Genomic DNA, 24,659 nt, shown 5'->3' on the forward strand with positions numbered 1-24,659 from the left:
TAGGGGTGCAGTACATATTTAAATGTACATATTAGCACATAGCACAAAGTGGTACAACTCTGCACAACCTGAAAGACATTCAATAATTTGGATAGCAACAAATGTTTTTGTTGTTGTTTTTTCTTATGAGAAGCATCAGTATATTTTGGCAGAGCAGAGAGAAGTTCAAGTGCCTGAGACTGCAGAGCAGCCTCAAAACACCCCTCAAAGCAACTGTGGACCATTCCATAGAATTAGGCGCCAGGTAACAGCAAAGCTACTTGAAAAGGCATTATACTCACTCCATGAAGAAAGCAACAATAATATGGACATATATATGACATATAGTTTGGAAAAACTCCAGTGAAAATGAACATTCTGTAAGAGTATTCTGCATCCAAAGGATTTTGGTTGCAAACCAAAACACTTCTTTTCTAAAAAGCTCACATATTTCAACATGAAATCTGGAGCACATTTGTGAAGAATGGCTCCTTCTGCCATTTTCTTTTCAGTAAAGATTTCAGTGGGAATGTATCTTCTCTAATGCACATCCTTTTAGCAGAAAGGAGAGGAACTGTGCACAGCAGGGAAGGGAAAGTAAAGGGACGATAGTTGCATCTCTACTCTGAACAGCATGGCAAATAATCATCTCTCTCAACTAAAACAGAGTTTGTATTTAACCACATTTTCATTTTATGAAGAGTGAGACACATGTAGCATGATTATGCCCACAGAGGACAAGAAAGAACAATTGGACAACTCAGCCCATTCAAGATAATGATAATTTAGTGAGTACAATACAATGCACAGGAGGTACTTCACTGGCATTTTATGTAACAAAAAAAACAAAACAAAACAAAACAAAAAGAAGATTTTACAGCAAAGCTAAAATTATTTATGTCTAAATTTGATAAAATTCGTTGTGTTTTTTTTCTTTTTTTTTTTTTTTCCCAATTATCTCAATAGCCAGTGCTTTTAACATAAAAGTATCAATTTTTATAGAAGCTTAACTAATGGAATGTTTTTGTAGTATTGTTTATATATATGACCTGTGTATGTGTGCACGTATAAAAGCCTACATCCCACATAGATACAGTTGCTAAAGAAATACATGAGAAATACTGAAAAAAAAAAAAAAAAAAAAAAAAAAAAAAAGGTCAGTAAGATCAGAAGTAAACACTGCTTCAAATATTTTCATTGTCTTGAAAGAAAAGTCTTCTGCACAAACACTACGCCCTAGGAAAAGACAATTAGCAATAGATTCTTTACAGAATAGATGCACTGCAAGTTCTGCACGCGTTTATATTAAGCCACAAGTCCTCAGACCCCACGGAATGCATCAGCTCCTCCATTCTAATTGTGAGGGAAGGAAGGAACACGTTAAATTCAGTGTCACAGGAGTTCCAAAATTACAATGAGACAAAAATCAACCCTGCCAAAACCTTCCAAGTTTGATTCTGAAAAGAAGCCACCCCTATCACTGCTGGAATACTAGCCATAGTAAGATTCTCCAGAGAACAACACTACCTCTACTGATTTTATCATGCCATTTTCTTGGGAAATATTTCACTGAAAATAACTGGAACCTAATGATGCTTCAGAGGAGCTTCTATCCATGAGAAAGAAATAATATGAAGAAATGTTATGTTTGAGACTATGCATTCTTTTTACAGGATCCTTAGACATCCAATGGGAACTGACAAAGCCACCAATCAATTAATTTTCTAATCTCTCTGTAATGAGGTTTTTTCTCCTTCAGCCCTTGTTTGTCTTCTTTTTAACAAACCTGTGTTTTGATTTCCTTCATTTTCTATCATCTTAAAATGTAAAAGTGGAAGAAAAAACAAAACTAGTCATAACAGAATAAAATATAGCAAGTCTGTTCTTTAGTTCCTTGGAATATGATAAACTCAAAAAGCAGTATGCTAGGAAATTGATTTTGTCTGTACAAAACATGTGCAAGAGCGAAGGTCATGCTGGCAGTTTGCCCCACATTTCTTTTAAACTTGCAATACTCAGCTTGACCTCTTTCTTATCATTCCAGTCGTTTCCTCACACCCTGTACTGAGTTCAGGGACTGCTCCTACAGTGTTCCACAGGACTACTTGCATATATACAGAATATTAAATGGTCACTTAGACTGCTCTTCCCTGGTGATCTAGACAGGGCACATGAAGCCATCTTGAAGAAACTAGAGGCACAGTGTGGGTAAAGAAAGAAGGAAATATGAAGACAAAATGAACTAAAAAGTGCCAAAATGTAAGTAAGATGGCCACCTCATTTCTCATATCAGATATGTGGACCTGCCAAAAAATTAAGAGATGTGTGTCTGGTTTATTTTTTAACCTCATTCAGCTTTGTTGATTAACCTGTTTCTACTTTTAAAATGAATTACACCATCTTGTGTCTCCACTGTATAATTTTATCAAGCAGGCAACAAATCATGCTGGCAGTGACGGTCTGTGCTGCAGTGGAATGTATAGTAAAATACGGTTTTCCTCAAATGAATTGCTGAAACCGTTAATCTTTATCTAAATGCCCATAATAACTGTTTTGTTCTGCGTAGCAGTTGGAAGAAAAAAATGTCTTCCAGAGAGCACTTTGGCAGCCAATCTGCTTGTTAATAAAATCTGCAGAAACATTTGTGATTAATATAAATTACTAATTCCACTTTTAATGCCTAAACGTGACAGTGACTAATTTACACAGTTTCGCTTGAGCTGCCACTGAGTATTTCAAGTGGGACTATGAACAGAATGCTATTGCACTGGTACGCTTTCTTAGCAAAGCTACCACAGGTGCAGCGCTACAGATGAGGAACCCTATCTCCGGCAATCATTTCTAAACACTCTGGCTGATCACTGTGCTTGGGATGGGGGAAAAGGGTCAACAGTAAAAGCTACCTAAAGTCCACTCACTGTAAGTTGGAGGTGGCACATTTTCTAAAGACACGGAAAGCTGGTTGCAGTAAACTGTGAGGCTATGAGGCAGCTGCTTCGTCTACTGCTTAGACATGAGCATGTTTTTCAGTGTTGCAGTTTTCCCATTTGAAATTCAGAACTGCAACAAAGAGCACGGGCTGGATGGTGGGCACTCTGCAGCACTGTCAAGTACTTGTCATGCAGACACAGTGCTCCTCTGAGGTAGTGTTGTGAGTACACAGATTGCTCCAGTGAGACCAAGATAGAAGCTGCAGTACTATGAATGGTAAAACATAAATCATATCAATGTTTAAAACTTTCAGACAACTAGTCAAGGTACTAGTATTTTTTTTTTTTTCTTACAGATTTACTTCCATGTGTTCATACACGATGGTTCGCATGTAACTCCAATAGTGCTATACTTTGCCCACTTGTATTCCAATGCTAACAAAACAACTTAAATATCCTGTAAAATATATTGGAAAATTCAATCAAAGAAATTGCTAAGCAATCACCACTAAGCTTAAATTTGAACCACATAACACTGTCATGATCTTCACTGGAGCATAGCTTATTTATTTGTGAATAAATCTGTGCTTTCCTTCTGCATTTCTCTCTGAGGAACAAGTGTATTTTCTACCTTGCTGAGTGATCAGTCGAGCTTTCACGACACGACTTCTCCCTTCAACCTCTTGATGCTGTTTGCATTAAGGACCTAAGTCAGATCCCACCTCTATGAAGCACTGATAAGAACTGCAATACATAACTCCAAGAATCTTATACCTTAGAAAGAACTGGGGAAAAAGAAGTTCATGACTTTTTTGTGCATCACCAGCCAGAAGCAGAGAGATTATTAATGCTAAGCCCTCTTCAAGAGAAAAGGCTGCATTCTCTCACAGTCCCCAGGATGTTAAGAATGACACAATGTCTTTTTTTAGCCTGAGGCTACTGTATTTCTGTTTAAGTTTTCTCCTGCACAAATATATTCAGGTTATCTACAGATAGCAAGTCCTTCTGCAGCTCCTGCTAGGGATCCTTACTTCATTCTAAATACAGAGATGTACGGTATGAATAGCAGAGCTGCACAGTTCACAGTTAAGCATTTCCTACAAAATGCTAAAATATTTGAGTGAAATAGTCCTCCTGCAATTTTTAATGACACAGGCATCACAATATAGGAAGAAGATCTAATATTACTAGAAACTGATCTGCCCAAAAAAAAGGTAAGAGGAAATTCAAGCTGCTAACTTCACAGTATCTTCATCTAAAATCCTAAAACATAATGTAAGTTAAGCCATTCTGGTGTATTTTTCCCTGAACACATTCTGAACACCATTAGGACTGAATTGTCAGGGCTCTTTAAATTGATTAATATACTGCCATTATGATTACCCTTCAAATAATTAAGATCATTTCACCCCCAGAAGATCAGCAACAGTAACGTTATTCCCCATATCCATCATCAGGAGCTTGGTTACTTTTGTGCATAGAGATATGGCAGAATGAGATTCTGATAAACCTTCAAGCCATTCTTAATTCCCTAAAGCAGTGCTGTATCTAGCTGGTTATACTACTTAATTCTTTAAATATTAAATATCCATGATGTAAAGGGGAAGCCAGGGAGATTTCAGAGGCAGTAAAAATCTCATTTGGTGAACTATATAGATCTCAGGATGACCTACTACTGTCCTGAGGGAAAATGGAAACATTTGGAAGTCTGGAAAGACTTTTCTGATATTCTTTTCTTTTTTTTAAGAATAAAGCAACTGTGCATTTCTGAATACTCTGTTTAAAGGAAAAAGATATTATTCTACGTAGTTTATATTGACTTGCTATGAATCTTGGGACATAGCAGTATTAACTGCATGTGGTCATTTTGAGCTTAGAAGCATGCCCACCTTGACTAAGAAGTTTTTATTACAAGGAAATAAACAGGGGAAAAAAAAAAGAGAATTCCACAATATTCTCCCATTTTATAGCTTCCTCTCATTTCAGAGCAACAGGCAGTTTTAGAAACAAATTTGTTTATTTTATGTCTAAGTATTTATGAAAATATGGAGATTGCTGTTGAATACTTACGAAACAAAGACATCAGCCAATTCTTTTGAATGCTCAAGCATTTGTTCTGCAAAGGAACTTTGTTTTGGTCTACTAATTGCAGGAACCATATATTAAATTTGTATCATGACAGAGACAGTGTGAGCAGAGAAAGTGCTGCCTTGGTGAGTTAGTCTGAGGAACAGGAAGACTAACATGCTGATGACATGGAGGCAATGAAGTACAACGCTGTTATTCCAAATGTCACTGGTACGCTATTTCCATTTCTGCTGGCATCCGCTCCATGTTATAAAACGTATACTTCCAATACAACAGCTCATTAAACAGGTTTCAGTTTGCTCAGAAATCAAATTAGAACAGTTACAGAGTTATAAGTCTTCAGACAATAATTAATAATACTCTCCACTTCTATGAGTTCTTTCATCCAAGGAATCTACATGCTTCACCTTATTAAGCTCATAACATAGTAGTGAAGTACCACTGCAGAAGAGCCTCACCTACCACTGAAGTGCAGCCACCTCTGAGACGTGAAGTCATAGCTGTTGAACATCAAAACCGATTTAAAGCAAAGAATGATGAATAGTCCATCTGCACAAAAGATTGAAAGGGCTGTGTGCAATTCACTCAGTTGTACTTCTAGCATAACACTGGATTTGCATACATAGAGAGGAAATTGCAATGGGATTTTTACAAGAACTGCAAATGTTGAGAACTAGTCTAATCCACCGACATCAGAATGCAACATTTAGTCACCATTTCCTCTCAGGTAGATGAGTCACACAGATCTTTATCAAGTTCCTATTGCACCTTGGAGATCTTTCAGCTGAGGTCTTTTCAATCTACTTTCTTAACCTTTATGATTTGATAATAGCATATATATGCTCGATGCATTCTCTTCCTGCAAAATGAACTGATCCTCTTCCACAAAATTAGATAAGAAGGGAAAAAGGGCAGAGGAGTAAAATCCCTGCCCCTCACCCCTTCTGACAGGATGCATTCCCCCATTCTTCTAGTGTCCACTATCTGTATTTCTGTGGAAAACAACACAAGTCACCTGTCTTCATGCAGGGGTTAAGACCTTATACAGGAAGTATGCTCATAAGACAGCTTTTAAATTTACAAACCTATGACACAGAGGATAAAAATGTACCCTCCCCTCCTATTATATTTATACTGCTATCATGTTCTTAATGGCACTTGCATTTTCGAAGAACATGAATCCAAATCATCTTCTTTCAACTTGTTATCTGAAAGACATTTATTGCCTTTGAAAAACTCAAACAATAGAGACCAGCACCTCCACAAGTTCTCTATTCATTTTCCTATATGGATTTCTCCTGAGTCTCAAATTATTCAACAGCTTTTAACGCTCCCTTTGAGGATTTTAACAACACTACCAACGTCAAAATCTATTAGACTCCAGTGATTGTTTCTGCTTTCTTTTTAACAGGACCAGCACTTAATTCTTCTGATGCTTTCTAAAAGAAACCAGTCCTTTAATCTACACACTAGGCTAAGCATGAATTCCCCCTATAAGGTCACCTTCCTTGTCTGTCTAATGTTATCACACAAAAATATTTTTTAAAGTACGCATTTATCAAACCCTTTCAATTGCTTTGATTTCATTCAGAACATCTTGAGTGATTCTGGTAAACCAACTATCAAAGCAGGATTCATAGTAGAGTGGCATATCTGAGCCCACTGCTGTCAAAACAAAATCAGTGTTTACACTGATCAGATCTTGATTGAAAGGTTAATGAGGGGCCTCACAATAAACAACGTTTCCCCCAAAGAAAAGTGCAATTAACACATTAAAAATGTTTGTAAATCCTTCAGCATCTGTGAACAACATTCTTTAGTTAACCTTCATTTATTAGCTTCTGGTGCAACTTGGATGTTTGGAGAGAGAGTTCCAGAAGGGATCTTCAGACCTTGAATGTTCAAAAAGAAACGAAAAATACAAAGACCAGCAGTAGCCGCATTAACTAACACCTATGGAACTGAAAATGCTCAGTGAAAGGCAAATCCAGTTTTCACACTGAAAGCAAAATATCTGCTACTTAAGCCAACCAGTGCCACTGGTAGAAATGATTTTAAATAAAAGTTTAGCTTAGGGAGTAACTACAGTGACTCTGCTGCCTCCAATATAAGCAGAGTACAACATGCTAAGATTCACCATAAATCTCCTCTACTCATTTCACAAATCAGTACTTCCTAGTGCTGAAGTCCAAAGTTTGCACAAAGCCAAATTTTAGACTTTGAGTGCTAGGAATTACAGATTCAAAGAGAAAATGAATATCCCAAACCAAGCTTCTAATAGTCCATTTCATTACTGACATGATGGAAGACAACACTAACAAATACAAATAGCACTAGAAAACACTACCAACAAATACAACAAACAGAAAACATCCCGACCAACAACAATAATAACAAAATCCCTTACAAATAATAATGTCCCAAGCCCACACCATTCCTAACAATTAGGTACTTTTTCTTACAATTAGCAGCTACCTTTTATACAACTCCAGACTGTACTCAACTGAAAAGCAAAACAGCCTGCTCTTAAGTACAGATAGACAAGTTTTGTCCGTGGGTATTTTTCAAGAACCCAAAAAGAGATTTAGCCAAAGACTGTGTAAAGATAACTTGCACCGGAAATCCATAATCTAACAATTACAAGGGTTGTTCAGAAAGCAGTGCCTCCTATTTTATTCTGTTGGCTGACACAGATGTCGGTTGTATGACTCTAGAAGTGGAGGCTTCCCACCAATATTCCATTACATTTTGTTACTGTGTGACAAAATGACAGCAGAGAGGCAGTACAACAAGATGGTGCCTGATACAGAAATGTATACGAATCAAGGGAGTAAAATGAATTCCTCCATGTGGAAAAAATTTCCACTGATGTTCACCAATGCTTGTTGAGTGCTTATGGAGATCAAAGAGTGGATGTGAGCACAGTGAGGTGGTGTTTCAGCAGTGGCAACACTGGGTCACCTCCACTGCTGCTGATTTTTATGAGCTTTCAGGCTCTCGTTCATTGCTGGTGAACATGCATGGATAATTGTAGTGACTATGTTGAAAAAATAGCATTTTTAAGGTTACAGTTTGCTAAGATGGCAAATGGAAGCTATTCCAGGTCCCTAGTCACAGAAAGTCTTAAGTGTGTTAATTTCTATTAAAAGTGGTCGGTGCCCTTCCTTTCCTAACACCTGGTCTGCATTAGACATACATACAATTCCTCACTTTGAAGTGGACTTCTAATCTTCGTACATAATTATTCTTCAGTAACCAAAAATCCCTACCACAACCACCACCACCACCAAGCAGTGACAGTTTCATGCTCTTCTAACTCTCCAGGAATTCAGAGTAGATGCCACCTAGAGAAAATGTGTCAGTACAGACCCTACCAAAACCATCTTGGGTGCAAAGAATAGAAGCTATGCAACTTAATGACAGGAACTTTAAAATAAGCTTGGAGCTTTGAAACAAAAGACAAATAAACACTACTCTCCAAACATGACAGAAGAGAGAAGAGAGAAAGTTCAGTGTAAGACACTGCTACTGCCTCAGCAAAAGCTCTACCACAGACTTTATTACTATTAAATAAATACTCAGCTAGCAGGCAGAAATAAGATAGAGAGAACTGGAGGTACAATAGACACTCTTATCTAACACACTTTTATCTTTCATATCTTCAGAGTCACAGAAGCCATCAGAGGCATGCAGGCAGTTGTAGGAAGATGGCCCAGCTACAAGGCAGCCGTTGGTGAAAATGACATGAACTGAAACAGTCCCACAGTTTTCGTAACGTGCTGAAGACATTCTCCAGTCACAGGGAAGGAACCAAAGCACAATTTTATATTTGAAATTCTTTTCCCAAGAAGAAGCAGAGACCATCAATGTGGAATGTCATTTGAATAAAAACCCTCAGGGAGAGATGAGTCAGAAATTTCAGGAGAATAAGGAACTAATGCAGAGGAGGAGACACAATGGTGAACAAAGACTAATTTTAAGAAAATCAAGGATCAAATTAAAAACAGTTTTCCTGAAAATGTATCTCTGGGGAAAAGAAATACAGGAGAGCTGGATTTAAAAAACAAAACAAAACAAAACCAACAACTGTGTTTAAAACTCTAACTAAAACCTTGCAAACACGATTTCTTGATTTAGTCACAAATTTAAGATCTATTAAAAAAATATTTATAACCATAATTAAATTCAAATCATATGAGCACGCTGTCATGTGATCAGGAGCATATCAGTACAAGAAATGCTTCCTGAACCAGCAATCAAAACCTTCATAAAAATAAATGACGTAAAACTAAAAAGAAACACTAACTAAAAAGATTAAAGGAGCTGCATTCCTCAAAAAGTATGGAGAAAGAACCACTTAAAGTGCATTTGGATAAGCTGAAGGTAAAGCTAGCAAAGTGATTCAAAATCTTGCAGCGGCAGGACTGAAGACCAACAAGCACATCTGGTCTCTCTAAGAAAAGTGTAAGTATATACAATTGACAATAGTCACAATGATCAAATTACTAAGTAAGCAATATGTGTAAAAACTTGGGAGCATCAGATAATAAAAATAGCACAGATTTGTGAAGAAAGGAAACGTCAAATATTGAATTCTGTGATATGAAATAACTGGGCTGGTGTCAAAAAGGAATCAAATGCTACAGCTTAATATTAGTACAGATTCTGACATTCCATCTGAGACACATTACTCTCAAGGAAAGAGCAATGTGAACGAACTTAAATCAAGAGAGGAGCTTGGTTTGGAAACTGCTGTCAAGATTCTGTATTAATCAGAACCAGTCTGGTTATAGCTATGCCTTCATCTTTTCATTTTATTAGTTCTGATTGTGGAATTGCCAAGCTATTACGGATATTTTACTCCATATATGCTACATTAATAAAAATAAAATATCTATAATTAAGTAATGAAAGCAAAAACAATACTCTCACTTTAATTATATAATATTATACATTTCATTGTCTTTTTTCCACTTGTTTGCTTTTGTGTTCATCTTCCCTTGCATAGTAACACAACTTAACATATCTTGCAAACCAAACTTCATTCCAATTGGCATGAAAATCACAATTACACCACTAAGCATTCAGTTTCTGTTTTTGGTAGATTTTAGTGACATCAGCTTCAGTAAAACTATTCTGTCTGTTTTCAGGCCAACATATAATAACCTCAGGTGACTGCATGTTAAGAACTATGAAAAAACAGAGACTTCTTTTCATGATTTCCTGTTTACTTTCCCCCACTATGCAATACCTAGCTAAATAAAAATTATTTTCTCTCTAAATATTTAATATTTTTTTCTTCTATCAAAAATAAACTTGATCAGTACTTGTTGATCGCATGTCTGCAATGCAGAGTTCACTTATTCAATAGGAATTTGAAATCAGAAAGCTAGCTTTTTTCTGGCGCTGTATATTCCTGGAATGACCATGCAAAGAAGTGAGATTCAAGTTCATATACGCAATTCACGAAAGTATGGCTTCAGAAAGAAAAGTGGCATTTTCAGAAACCAACAGTTCAGAAAAGAGTCTGTCATTGTTTTCAAATTATTGCATTTCCTGGAAGGAATGGCAAATAGAGACACGTTACCTTAAAAGGTAAAGCTCTAAGACATTTTTGAAAACACCAAACAGACAGTAATTAAGTAAAAAACCTAACCAACCACTTAATACTTTGTCTTCCCACGGGTCTAGACTACATGACTTATTTTGTATCCTTTAATAGAACACAGCAGGTTATATGGTGTGCCTTCCTTCCTCCAGCAGAGAGGGCAAAGGTTTAAGATACGCTGAGGAAAGGAACTTCACTGGCAGGGAAGTGATTTCCTTATCAGGCAAATACAGGGAGGTAGTAAAGGCAGTCTCTGTAGCCCATACTACAGCCTGCTGAAAATTCTGATGAAGAAATAAGGAATAGTGTTTCACCATCTTGTTTCTTCACCATAGACCAGGAGAAAAACATAGAAGCATGACAAAAACTCTGCTTTTAACTGCTTTTCTGTTCCTTGTAACTGCTTCAGTCTCAGTGTTGTCCTCAGCAGTCCAAAGGCTGGGGGGACAAATAACAGCAAACAAATACATCTTTTCTGCTAATTTTTTGCTATTTTACCCTTCATTTAAAAATAACTCATTCTAAACTCAGTTGAATATCATAAAGCTCTTCATATTTTAAACCATTTTGGAACAATTATTTTGAAGGGAACCCTTGACAGTTAAATGAGTCAGTTAAACGAACGTTAGAGAATAAGCATAATGATTTTTAGGGCAATATTGAATTTAACCAGAAATGAGGAAAACCAGGCATAAGTGTCCTGGGTGTATTTGAATTATCATATCTTACTTGAGAATTCAATGGGTTTTGTCTATCTTGACAATGAATCTATTAGCTAGATAGACCAAGCTGAGATCTCCCTTCTTCCTCCCTTTCCCCCCCAAATTTCTATTTCCATAAATATTTCTGTATTTATTATTACTTCTCTTATGCTAGCAGATACTGGTGTCATTCTTGTGCTACAATATGGTAAAGACATTTCATTCCTTAGGTTAAGTATGCCTGTTTTAACGGTGATGATCAGGAAATGAATTAAAACCAAACAAATAAATACAGAAAAATCCAGTATTCACAAGGTTTTGAGTAACCCAAAACACCTGCTTAAGTTAATAGAATGCTTTTAGTCAGTGACATGAGTAAGACAAGGCACAAACAATACAGATTTATTTATCCTAGAACACTGTCCTCATAACCCTCATATTAACCCATATTAAAAAAAAAATCACCATATTTTAAACCATAAGCAATATTACTGTTTGCTGTTATTATTACTATTATTATTACCGTGCTTCAGAACAAGAATAATGCACTGTTCTTCTGATGCTGAGCTGTTACTTATTAGAGAATTTTATTTGCTGGGAGAAAAGGGTGTGAATTGAAAGTATTCCACCAGGAATACATTTCTCTGTAGATTTAGAAAGGGAAAAGAAAAATCTCAAAGCTGAACAAATGAGGCTGAAAAACAGGGATCATACATACTTGGTTTCCCTAGTGAAATGAGATGGTAGTTCTGTTTCACAGTAGAAAGGCCAACTCCACATATGAGGGCAGTATTTATCGGTACCTACTATGATGCACAGCTTTCAAACCTCTAGCTGAACACTAAAGCCAACAAAAAATGTTGCTGGAACAACAAGAAGTAGAAAATTAAAGTATGCAACAAATTGTTGAAACAAGATCTTAGTTGGGGATCAATCAAATATGATAGCTGCAGAAGTGGTCTGCAGATTGGGGCCAGTGCACCAGTCAGCTCATCCCTGGGTCTCAAAGCTCCCCAGCTGCTCTCCCATGCCAGGTGGGTTCCCTGTTGCTTGCATAGGCTGGGAGTTGGCAGAAACCACAGGTGAGGCTTGGTGCTCAGAAGGCTAGCCTTCGTAAGTCACCATGTCAAATACTGCTGGGCTATGAATATCAGCAGCTATGCTGCTCACCAGCAACACAGACCTCACTTCTCAGGGATGATAAACATTACAAGTAAAAGAATACTTAATCTGAGCAGTAATCCAGGAATTACACGCACGAATAATTAGTTATTTTTCCTCACACATGGGGAAAGCTTCCACCCTTTCCTTCTTGCCTTCTCTTCCACTTCAGCATATTGCAGTAAACATAGCAGCACATTGTGCTTTAAAAGTTAGCCACAGTTCAGTGAACAGGCTGACATGCTATTTCATGTGAGAAAAGAAGCTGTGATTTAATCTCATTTCCACAAGCTAGATTCCTAGCTAATATATCTGGGGATACTTAAGCCTGCATTCACCACAAAACATCTGCATTATACACAGTTTGTCCCTCTGCATTTCCACAGAGTATAGGTGAAAAACTAGCTGCATTTCTTGCACCTTCTAAGCAACAATGATAGATCTCCTATACTCACAGATGTAGAAATACTCCCGGCCTGGCCTGAACTCAAATCCTAGTGAGAAGGGTGTGAAGAGCTGGAATTTTTCTGAGAACTTCAGTGGTCCATTCGGGGAGTGTGGCCGATTGCACTCCCACCTCTTGAACCCTTTGGAAATGTGATCACAGGAGCTGTAGCCATCAAAGTTCACCATGTACAGAACATAGCGTTCGGTCTTATCTTCTGGCACCGAATCTTCATAGTGAGGGCAGAATACATCCAGGTAGTCGTTGATGCACACGTCAATGTGGTAGTCACCCTGCTGGAATCTGAAACCAAAGGAAGAGTTGAGACATTAGCACAGTCAGTGCACAACGACCTTGTTGCAGGATAATGTTCTTGTGAAAGAGGCATCACCAATGGCATTTCACCTCACACCAGTCGTACTCATTCACCCTTAAATCTAACTCCTAAAATTTACCAGAGCAATCAGAGACCACTAACGCAGGACTACAGTCCTATGACATTCCGGATAAAGGTTTTTGGTCTTTCCTATGATGAAGTGAATCTTTTGCTAAGGCACACCAAGTTATACACCATCTTTCTCTAAATGAATAAATGAAGTATTTTCCCATCAATTATTTGTTAAAAAAAAAAAAAAAATGTAGAAAAATGCAAGAAGAATCAAAGATGACAGAAGTGTATCAGCCTCCCCACATCAGTGCCTATACAAACATCTACTTATGAAGAAAAATAAATAACCCAGGTTCATCCCCTTCTGAGTCAGGCAGCAGTCTTCCCTGGTTGAAAGCTGACTTGACTGTGAGAACATTTAGTTACTGCAAGCACAGAAACAGGTTTGCATTCTTCATGATTAGTAGCAGTTTGTCAAGATGCAAAGGAAAGCCCGTATTGCTATTTTATGATTTTTGAAAAGCACTGTGACTCCTTTGCCAGAAGTACACGTACTGGAGACATCACTCCACACAGATAAAAGGATTCTGGGATATGAATTATCAGCTCTCAGCCTTACACGACAGGTCTGAACAAGTGCCAGCTGAGAAAGCAGAGGAAGGCACCAGCCCAGATGCACTTCGTTATTACTACTATTACTGAGTCCTTATAGGCATGGGATTTTTGTTTCGTTAGGAGGAAAGGTGTCCTTTTCCTTCCCTCTGCTTCACTTACATTACTTCTCTAACGCTTGCCATAGAGTCTGGAAGAAACTATGGGAACAAATTCACTGCCTCCATGGGAGCTCATGTCGCGATGGACTTAATGATTCCATAAAGCAGGTCTGTACATCGATCAAACTCTGCAAGGCCGCCAAGGAAACCAAGCACTGACCTGCTCCACCTCAGGCCGACTGGGCTACTTGTAGCTTCCCTCTTTCATGGATGCAGTTGTCAAGTGTACCACAGAGCAATAAAAAGACCATGACAGATTTAACTATAATACTTCTTTTTAGCTGAGGGGCATATTTTAAACACCTGATGGGCCTGAAATCTGCCATCTGGAGCCTTCTATCTAATTTCAGAGAAAAAGCAATGATCTGCTGGCCCTCCAAGGATAAATTCAGAGCAAACTATACCTTTTCATATCCCTACAATAATTTAGCCTCAATAAAATAGCTTTTTAAAGGGGAAAAAAAAAAAAAACCAACAAAAAACCAACAAAAAACTGAACACGCATCAAAGCATGATATATCTGTATAATTTCAGCCAGTGCACAGACTCATAGTTCCATTCTAAATACAAGGAAAAGCCTTTCTTAACCACAGCGCTTTCAGGAAAATTCACATTTATCTAAATCACCAGTTAAGAAATATATTTTTGTACTCCAGTGCTTCCAAAACCTGTCACACAAACAGATACGGTCTTAACACACATGAAAGAATGTACTGCTATGAAATTGGTGCCTATTCTCTGTATCAGTTAATGGTAAACCATTTCATACATGTAATTAAAAGGAGTATCTTATTAGTTCAGAACAGGAAAGCCTTATTATGGCAGTGATATCTTTGTTTGTTTGTTTTGGTTGCATTTTTAACTTTAAAATTTAGTTAATTTTTTTTTTATTAGTAACTAAAATGTTAGTTTTCAAAATAATTAAATGAATAATGTACGCACATACACACATACATTTATTTTAAACACACAGGCTCCTCATTCTCAAAACTGCCTCTCATACCAGCCTGTGCCTTCATAATAACATCCAACAATGGTTTTGTGAGAGAAACTGGTCAAAACTAGATGCAAGTAACTGCAGACATCCAGGATCAGACTGACAATACTTAACACTGGATTTTTACAAAATGAATAACCTTACACAAGCTGCTTCTCTAGACTGCCTTTAAGTCAATGGAGAGAAATACAGACTTTGAGTCCAATTCATCTGACCTATTTAGGCCCATAGTACACTGTGGTGAGATGGATCACACTCCTGGAGCAGCTATTTCTCTCCTTTAACTAAAAGCAGAGTCTAGACAGATATTTCACAGACAGACTCTATACTGTGAATAACTGAATTTGAAGGGGTGAATCTGACCACACAGTTCATGATTATGGGGATTTTAAGCACAGAAAGGCAACTGAATTTGTGATCGTGCCTTAAACCCATGTTATCAAGGAAATCAAACTTGTAATCTTCACCAGGGAGCCATTCTACACAGCGCTTCAAACAAAAAGCTCATCTGATGCCCTTTTACTATAGGGCTTTTATTAAACAAAGAAAATCACAACACAACCTCCCTCTTTGGTCACTGGTGTTTGAGCAGCTTCACTCTTGTTTCTGCCTCTGCCAGTGCTGAACCAGACGAGCATCCTGGTCAAGCAAAGCAGTACACAAGAGCAAGAAGAAAGCACTGGCTTCAGAGCTGACCTGAGGGTGAAGGACCACCATGTCCCCTTCAACCCACTATCCTTCCCTCCTCTTCTATCCTCCCTGCTCTACCAGTACTTTCAGCCCAGGGTCATTTGCCAGGATGCATTTACATTTACACCTTTAAAAACGAGGAGGATGTTGTGCATTTTAAGTGATGTGAACTGGATGATCTTAGTTGGTACTGCTGGCATAGCAGCGAACCTGCTTGAGGGAAAACATGTACCAAGGTGTTCTATTAAGCAGCTCTGAGTAAAGTTTCTTCACCCCATATCTCAACAGCAGTGCTGAAAGAAGTGAAACTAAGAAGTAGAGGGCAGGTGATTATTTATTTTTCTTCTTGCAATGTCTTAAAGAATTCAGTAATAGAGGTCTCAGAAGATGCAGAACAAATTTTGTTTTTCTAAACAAGGCTAAAAAATCTGCCTTGTGTAAAATGAAGTGAGTGGTGAAAATGTGCCCACTTCTCTCATCACAGGAGAGTTTTTATTCCTGAAGAGCATTCACAATGGCCTCTGACCTGTGCAGGAAGGTAAGGGGTGGCCATTTGTACCTCATAACAGACTCATCAACTCAGACTCCTTTCAGTTATTGAAAGAAAAATACTGCAGAAACACATTCCTAATAATTTTAAACCACATCCAATAGAAGAACACTTAACATTTACAGCTTAAAGCCTCTTTGTAGTGAAAAGTCAGGTATTAACATGAAACAAAAGTTCCACTTCAAGTGAAAGCATTTAACAGTGTTTAGCCACATACATATGTTGAAGAGCACAACACACAAAGGCATGGTATAATCTGTTCACAAATATGTTTTTAAAGATGACAGGAACAGGATTTCCTATTGACTGTATTTAAGGCATAATAAATTTCTCCCTTCCATGAGACTCTTTCAACACAGACTGGAAAGCCCACGTTTTCAACATTTCCATAGCAGTGTTACTGACATTCTCTGCCTTTCCTCAGCTGTGAATCTCCTGTCCTAAGAAATCCTCACATGGGCCCCTGTGAACTCCTAGAAACAGGTGGTAATTAGTACCTTCATATATCCCACCATGGAGAAGAAAACAGTTCTCCATAAATTTGTATGACAGAATACAGAGGTGTGGTAGAAATCAACTGAAAAGTTGATTTCTCAAAACTCAGACAGGGTCTGCAAGTCTTGCAAATGTTGTCATTTGTCTCCCTGCAGGAACAGTAAAACACAGCTACTCCTCAAACACAATTAACCTTTGTTTTGTGTCAGCTGGCATTCAAACAGTGTCTTGGAGACTTGCTCAGTAGAAGGCTAGCTATTAAGCAGTATGTCAAGAAAAGCACTGAAGGCATACAGCTAAGTAGTTTCCTGAACATAATCATAGCCAATAGCTACCATCAGCTTGCTACTCAAAACTTGCATGCAGCTTCTATCAAAGGCAGTCATACCAATGTTCCTGAGCTCAAGAGCTACTGTTCAAAATATCCAAGGCACACAGAATGGAAAGAAAGAAATTCATGGTAACTGTAAGTGGAGAACCGTAAGACAAGCAGGATATTTTCTATGTAATTTTATCTTCTATGTTTTGTTTATCTGCTAATGCGAAAGAAAGCACAGTCTCTGTGCACATTTTTTCTTCATAATTTTAAGTTCTGAAGCATATGAGGCTTATTTTGAACTCAGAAGCTCTGCTGGTCACCAAAACAAGTGGCAATTTATTTAAAATATATATTTAGGATGCAACAGCAGTTTTGTTTGTTGGGTTTTGTTTCTTCATCCCTTTCTTTCTTGGAATAAACACTACAAAAACCTTGTTTAAAAACAGCACAAATAGCACTAATTGCCCATTATCATTTAGATAGATAAAAAATTGCAATAGCTTCTGCTTTTTGCTTCCCCATACAAACCTTATTAGTTATATTCTATCAGCCTTCCTGTAAAATCAACATGACAGATGCTTTACTTCAAGATAAGTGTACTGGAAAATTTTCCTTTTACTATGTCAACCTTTCTTTATTTTGAGCCTGTTCTGTTAAATGCATGCAGCAAGGCTTCACCAGAAACCAGAAAAGACTTCAAATAGCTACTTTAACTATGAATTATGAAATTCTGGTCTTCAAGTCTGGCACCAGAAATGATCAGATGCAAATGGCCCTGATTCTGCTGCCTGGAGCCTGTACAGCCCAGAACACAAACACATAAAGGACACTGCCACAGCCGAATGCCATCTACCAATAGCCCTGCTCTCAAAAGATCATCTAAAATGCAAAGCGACATAACAAAATTCAGCAAACTGATTTATTCTTCACAAACCATAATTATCCACAGTGTTCAGGAGTACAGCAAAAAAGATGCTTGTTCTGATTCCATAGGAAAGAAGGTTTCTGTGAGTAGCACATGTGCACCCCCAGCAACTGCTTTTCACTTACCTCCTGCTTTTTACTTTAATGTCTGCTAAGGCAATTTCTACTAAATTTAACAGAGACAGAGTCTTAGAGAATATGGCATTCCTATAAGCATCATGTAAAAAGCAGCCAGGTGAGAAAGATCCTTCAAGTATCCCCAGAAAGACTAAACCACCATTAAATGTTATTATACAACAGCAACATTTCTCCCAAATACGCCAGCCACAGAAAAAGCCTCAACTGGAAAAATGTTGAAATTGGATGAAAAGTAAGTCTATTTCTGTCAGCTAGTTATAATACTGCTTGGTTAATTTATTAATAATGGAGGGATGAGTATAAAGTAGGTATTTGCATATACAACGCACATATATGCATTTGTATATGCAGTAAAATGTCAAATATGAACGCTCTCCATAAAACATAGATGTCCTTTAAAAGAACAACATTTAAATTGCTCTTGGGATGTGATTATGTCACTTATTTACCATTCCACACTACTGAATTCACATACATTTTTTGCCTCTGTTTGGGTTGCAAGCATAGCGGCATGTTACACCATCCTGAACTCTATGCTTACAGCAGAGTAACTCACGCCTGCTTATTCTTTGTTCTCTTAGACAGACCAAGCCCTCTCATTTCAACTAACTTAAAGCTACTGCTGTATGATGGGGGGAAATCTTCTGGCTGTTAATTATCTGAGGGGTTGTGGGATTAAGTGCACCATTTTACTGCAGATAATTTTAAAGATGCTATTTCTGTAGTATGCAAAAATAACCTCTTTAATGCTTTTCTGCTCTTTTACTGGCTTTGTCACAACATTTAATAAACTCTGTTCCCATAGCTGTGCTGACACCAACAATGATTCTGATGCACAAACAATGAAGTAATCAAAGAGCTATTTTAATTTTAGCTCTATTCAAACCAAAAGAAAATTCAACGTATTCCAGATGCTACGAGAAGAGAGTTTGCTAACAGTAGCAAGACAGTGACATTTTAGATCCCTAGCAGAGTATTACTGTCATGAGCAAGCAAAAGGAAGGAAAAAAAGAAGCAAATAAAAAAAAATAAAAAAATAAAAAAAATGAAAAAATGAAAAAATGAAAGAAAAAAAAAAAAGAAAAAAAGAAAGAAAAACCATACAAAGAAAAAAACCAAAAAAACCTACAACCATTATGAAGGAATTATGTGTGACTCTTGGTCCTTAGGTTATATCTTCATAAGTTAAGAAAAGCTCAAAATGCCCTTAGTAAAGGCTCCATAGGAAGTGAAACACTGACAGAACAGAAGAGAAACAACTAATCAAGGCTGTTGTTCAAAAAAGCAGTATTCAAAAATTATGCCTAGACAAGACTGGAAGTTAAGTACACAATGTAAAAAGAAACTTATTCTCTTGTCATTAAGTCCTCTATTCAATTACCATTTATTGGAGTAATTAAACACTGGGAAAGGATGCCAGGCTAATTGTTAGATTATGATAATTACACAGCTTTGCTGTGCTACAGCTGATCAAAATAAGATGTGGTCACACGCACTCAGCTAAAGCTTCTCTGCAATCATTGGGCTTCCATGGGAAACTTATTACTATAATAAGGCCACTTATTACCAGTTCATTATCAATCAGGCAGAGAAACTTATTATTTGTAACCTTCGTTTTACTTTCCCACCCGCTCTCCTGGAACAAGTCTCCCAAAAGGTTGCACCCAGGCCTCCGCCTTTGGCTGGCTCCCTTCCATCACAATTACACAGCTGAGCAGAATCAGGCTCCTGCACTTGACAGACTTCATCACACTCCCAATTACTGTTTCACAGCCAGCTGCAAGAGCCTACCCCATTTCTTGAAAGAGCCAAGTGGTCTCCCTGTGTTAAACTCCACATATATCTGTCAGAGATTTACCTTTCTCATTTATCCCTACTGCGTCCATCCTGTCTGGGAGATTTTCACACTGCCTGGACTGAACCAAAACCAAACATCCCAAGCACACGTAAGTTAGAACAGAACTGTGTTAAGTGGGGCTTTATGAGAGGAGTATTGTTATTAAGTTACTTGCCTCCCTGCAAAATCTCCCACCCCCTTATTGGCCAGCCAATGGTACAAGACAGACATTGTGCTTTAGTATTAGTTTTCTTCTTGCAAAATAACAGGATTTTGATCAGTTACCACCCTATCCGGTACTTCCTACTTCCGATTTAAACAAGACAAGTGAACAACTATAATGAACAGATATGGGAAGAAACATGAAGCAAATAACATTCAACTCACATCAGGTTTTTAAAAGGAAATAACTGGTTAAGTACTGGGTAGCTTTGAAGAATCAACAAAACATTTAGCCCTAACAGAAGAAACTCACCAAAGAACACCAAGCTCATTGCTTCTGTGCTGATACAAAAAACTAGACCTTTTGAAATGTTAGAAGCACCAACCCCTGCACAGCCATCTAATTAATCTCCTTGGATATGACAGACAGTGGTTTACAACACTGGTAAGGAAAGGTTCAAGCTTCAGTCTGGAACTTCACCTCTCCATGCTCTCTAAGTGGATGGCTATGCAGTAGTCCATCACTTACAACCTTTCGATTCACCTGACTTCCAGAAAAAAGAAACCTCCTCAGAATGAGTCAGGTGTAAGTCTACAATTTTCTGGAAAAAAGAAAATCAAATAAACATCTGTCTGTATCTATCAAGAAATATCTCTAGATGGATAGAGGTATCTACAAATTTAGATATATTTATATATAAATAGAAGCTTTATAAATAAAATCTTCATTTTTTTCCCCTAATAAACCCTATTGTTGAAAGCTTCCTGATGTCCCTTGACTGAAATACATCTTCAGCAAAAAGAAGAATGCCTTTAAGTAGACCAGGCTTCCATTAATTTCATTAACCTCAAAGACCTGAAATATTTTCCGATTCTTGTGCTGCAAAAAATTTCATTTGTGTCACAAGTTAACAGTGCATCAAATTTAAAAGTACAGACTCATCTTTTATTTATTTTTATTCTTTAAAAGCCCTTTAAGGAATAAATTGTGCAAAAACGTGCTTACCCCACTTACTGTTAATAATTTCCTCCTTGCACTCATAACTGTGTTTATTTGTACAGCTGGGTCCTATATTGACTTTTTATAGCTGGCACTGCAGAAAGATATACGCTCAGTGATAATGCAAACATTAAAAAATAGAAACTAATTGCTCTTCCCTGAGTAGATATGAGGGAGGAGGGAAATAAACAAATCAACATTTATTTCCCACCTATAAATCTGAGAGTACTCCACAGATCCTCAAATGCTGCAACACCCTCACCCACTTAACTTACCATCATTCTGCACCTCATGATCAATGAGCTGGACATTTTTCATTCTGTTTATTAAAACTGTTTCTTCAGAATCTGAATTTTTTAAAAGACTTTGGTTTAATGCTGGCACACACAATTTCTGCCTGATCCTTCTGAGTTTCTGTTTTGATGCAGCTTCTGAAGCAAAGTGTTCATCACGTGTAGGGAGGTTCAGTGGCACAGTCGTGCCATGGATGATAAAGGTGGCAAGGGGTTCAAAGTACCACAACTCTGATTCCAAGGAGGTTAGGCTCTCATTTGCAGCTGTCCCAGCTTTGATAGCTTTAATCCCCAAGACTACAGACTGTACCTGGCTATTGATTTTCCATTGCTGAGGGCATTTAACTTGCTGAGATAGATGAAGAGAGAAGGAAGGAAGGGAGGGTAAAGGAAGAGTTATTATTCTGTCAAAGGCATCACTTAGACTTACAGGATAAACTTCAGCACTGAAGACCCAAGTAACATACTCTGAAGGATACCACATCCAAGCTAACACTAAAGGCAGCCTGAGATTTGTACATGGAGCCTCTGTCTACACTGAGTACAAAATGTCTGAGGCTACACTAGTCCCTTTGTTAAGCTGATTTGTGGACAAAAGCTCATTACTTGTGCTCGCATTAGTTCTACCTGGTAATACCATTCTAAAGTTCACCAGTAACATTTATCCTACTTTATCTAAAAGCAGAATGAGGAGATCCGGTAATTACTACTCACGTAATTTTAAATGTGGTCATTAACATCTTCCACAGATGACTCTCCATTTGTCTGTTCTACATGCTAACACTGCCCAAGTTTATCGGCTTCATCATTTATTCCATGCTCATGCTTGAAAACAAAAAATTTACCTCAGCTACCTCTGGCCTATAACCAGAAATACTGTAGCTCACAGATTCATTAGCTAATCCCTTTTTGTTGTTGTTAAAAAAATCCTTTTTGTTAAAAAAATTTGCAAAAAAATCTTACCTTATGTCTGTTGTATTAACACAGACTTTTCAAGCAGACAGGTTTGGAAGAAAATAACTTACTCAGAGTTTAAATTCTTAAAACAAAACAAAACAAAACAAAGCAAATACAATAGGTATGAGTACTACTACAGAGCCAGACTGGAGCTTTCTAACATGTGTTGACCATGTGTCTAATCCAGAAGACACAGCCTATCAGCTCTGATGGAATGTGATTCTGTGACTGGTATTTGCTAACCCTGCCTGAGGCATGTGCTGACATCTATTAATGGATATGGAGAACAATGCTCTATCTGCAGAAAGGTCTTGCTTCTCACACTCACAAAATGAAAGAAAAGAACACTTGCACAACAAGCATGTTGACCTGCACGCTGAACGATAGAGAGTAACTGCAGTCTGTTTCCATGCAGAAGTGTACATAATGCAAATCAGCTTCACAAATTTATTTTCCTCCTGGTATATTAAAAGCAGATTACAGAGTGATATCTAACTCATATAAACTGAAATCTCCACCTCTTCAATGCTCCTGGCGAAAAAAAAAAAAAAAACAAAAATGCTGTATCAATTTGCAACAGTAAATACATGGGTGGTATTTGAGAAGAAATACATATTTTGATGGAAGTGCATAGCTGCTGCATACACTCGCTTTTCCATTAGAAATGCTTTCCTCTAACATTAAGATATAACTATTTATTATTAATCTCTCAGTCTTCCAAGAGAATTAATTTCAAATGTTTTGAGATCAGCTATATCTCAAACATGCTAATAAATTTGTACTGCTAAAATCTAGACCTTCATCCCACAATATACGAGTGTATGAAATGCAATTAATCCTTAGGATGTTTCATAGTATTCATACACTCAATAGACTGTGTGTGCTACTTCAGTAAACTATGGTAGTAACTCCACATCCTGCAGATAAAATAATTTTATACAGACAAAATATAGAATAGCCTGAGCAAAATGTGGAGAGAGAAAAAAAATCACAAAGCGAACAGACCTAGAAACATAGCGATAAATTCCAGTATCAAAACAAAAATTGCGTGAACATGAATAACCTCTATATTCAAATACATTCTCAAAAGCAACTTGAACTTCAGGTTAAAACAAACAAAAAAACCTGAACCACATTAGAATGGCTAACAAGCATATAAATATATCTGCTGTCAGGAAAGTGCTTCAGTCAATGAATTTATTTCTTGCTACACAATTACCTTCTGGTTATTTAAGAGACCAAGTGAAAAAATACTTTCTTTATTGACTTTGAAACAGTATTTTAGCTGAAGTGCTACACAGAAATCTAATATTTTTACTGTCTCTGCTACCCTTTCATGTTTGTCTCTCTCTTTCACTAGGGAAAACTGTATTTTAAAGGAAAAATAATCTTATTTTTAGATTACAGACTGAACAAGCACCAAGTGCCAGTTATTACTGTTAAATTTTTTTTTCCTTTCAATCCTGTAATTTTCTCTAAAGACTAATAGCATGTAGACTACACATTTTTCCATCAAGTTTAATCTTGTTATAGTTTTCTACACAATGAGACTTAAAATATTTTTACCTTTGGAGAAATTTATCTTAAGCTTTGTAAGTTGTATGAACAACACGGATCCTAACCTAATGGGTTTCCAGGTTCACCAATGTGACGCAAAAAGCTCTGAATTACAGAACGCCAATTAGAAAGAACAAAAGAAATTACAGAGATTACAATCTGATGGGCACCAATTACATTTTTTAATTGAATGAGATTGATAAATACAGAAATCAATACAATCTTAACATTCTTTATCACCTTTTCAGGTAATGGAGCTCCCACAATGTGGCTCTCACTGCAGGGTTCTGAAATCCTTATTTCTTCAAGAGTAACGGGGATGGTTTTTTAATATGTATAAATACAGCTCAATTTGATAAAAGGTGCAAAACCTGTTCATTTACTTTTATCTGTATGTATAAAATATTCATATAAGAAAAAAGTAAGGGGAGAAAATAAAATGCATCACTCTCAAATCAATCAAGAATTTCTGAGAGGTAAAACTGAAGCTATTTTCTTAATTTCCCTATTGCATTTTTGTAAAAGTGATTCCAAATTAATCTTAAACGAATTCCAATTTTCAACCTGTAGTGAAATCACTTCACTCAGAACTGAATGATGACCTTGTCTGCATAAAACATAGTTACTATTTCAGAAGTACAGAAACTAAGGTTAAGATAAGAAGCAG

The 24,659-nt window shown here is 37.1% G+C and overlaps 1 protein-coding gene across 1 annotated transcript in view; it reads right to left on the reverse strand.

Moving 5' to 3' along the window:
• EFNA5 (ephrin A5) overlaps positions 1-24,659 on the reverse strand; it is a 206,458-nt gene that overhangs the window by 25,144 nt on the left and 156,655 nt on the right. Inside the window, exon 2 of the mRNA XM_072360538.1 lies at positions 12,923-13,215. Within this exon, the coding sequence (XP_072216639.1) occupies positions 12,923-13,215 (293 nt within the window). The remainder of the gene's footprint in view (positions 1-12,922; positions 13,216-24,659) is intronic.

This window comes from Excalfactoria chinensis, chromosome Z (genome assembly GCF_039878825.1).
Source record: "Excalfactoria chinensis isolate bCotChi1 chromosome Z, bCotChi1.hap2, whole genome shotgun sequence".
Taxonomy (NCBI): domain Eukaryota; kingdom Metazoa; phylum Chordata; class Aves; order Galliformes; family Phasianidae; genus Excalfactoria; species Excalfactoria chinensis.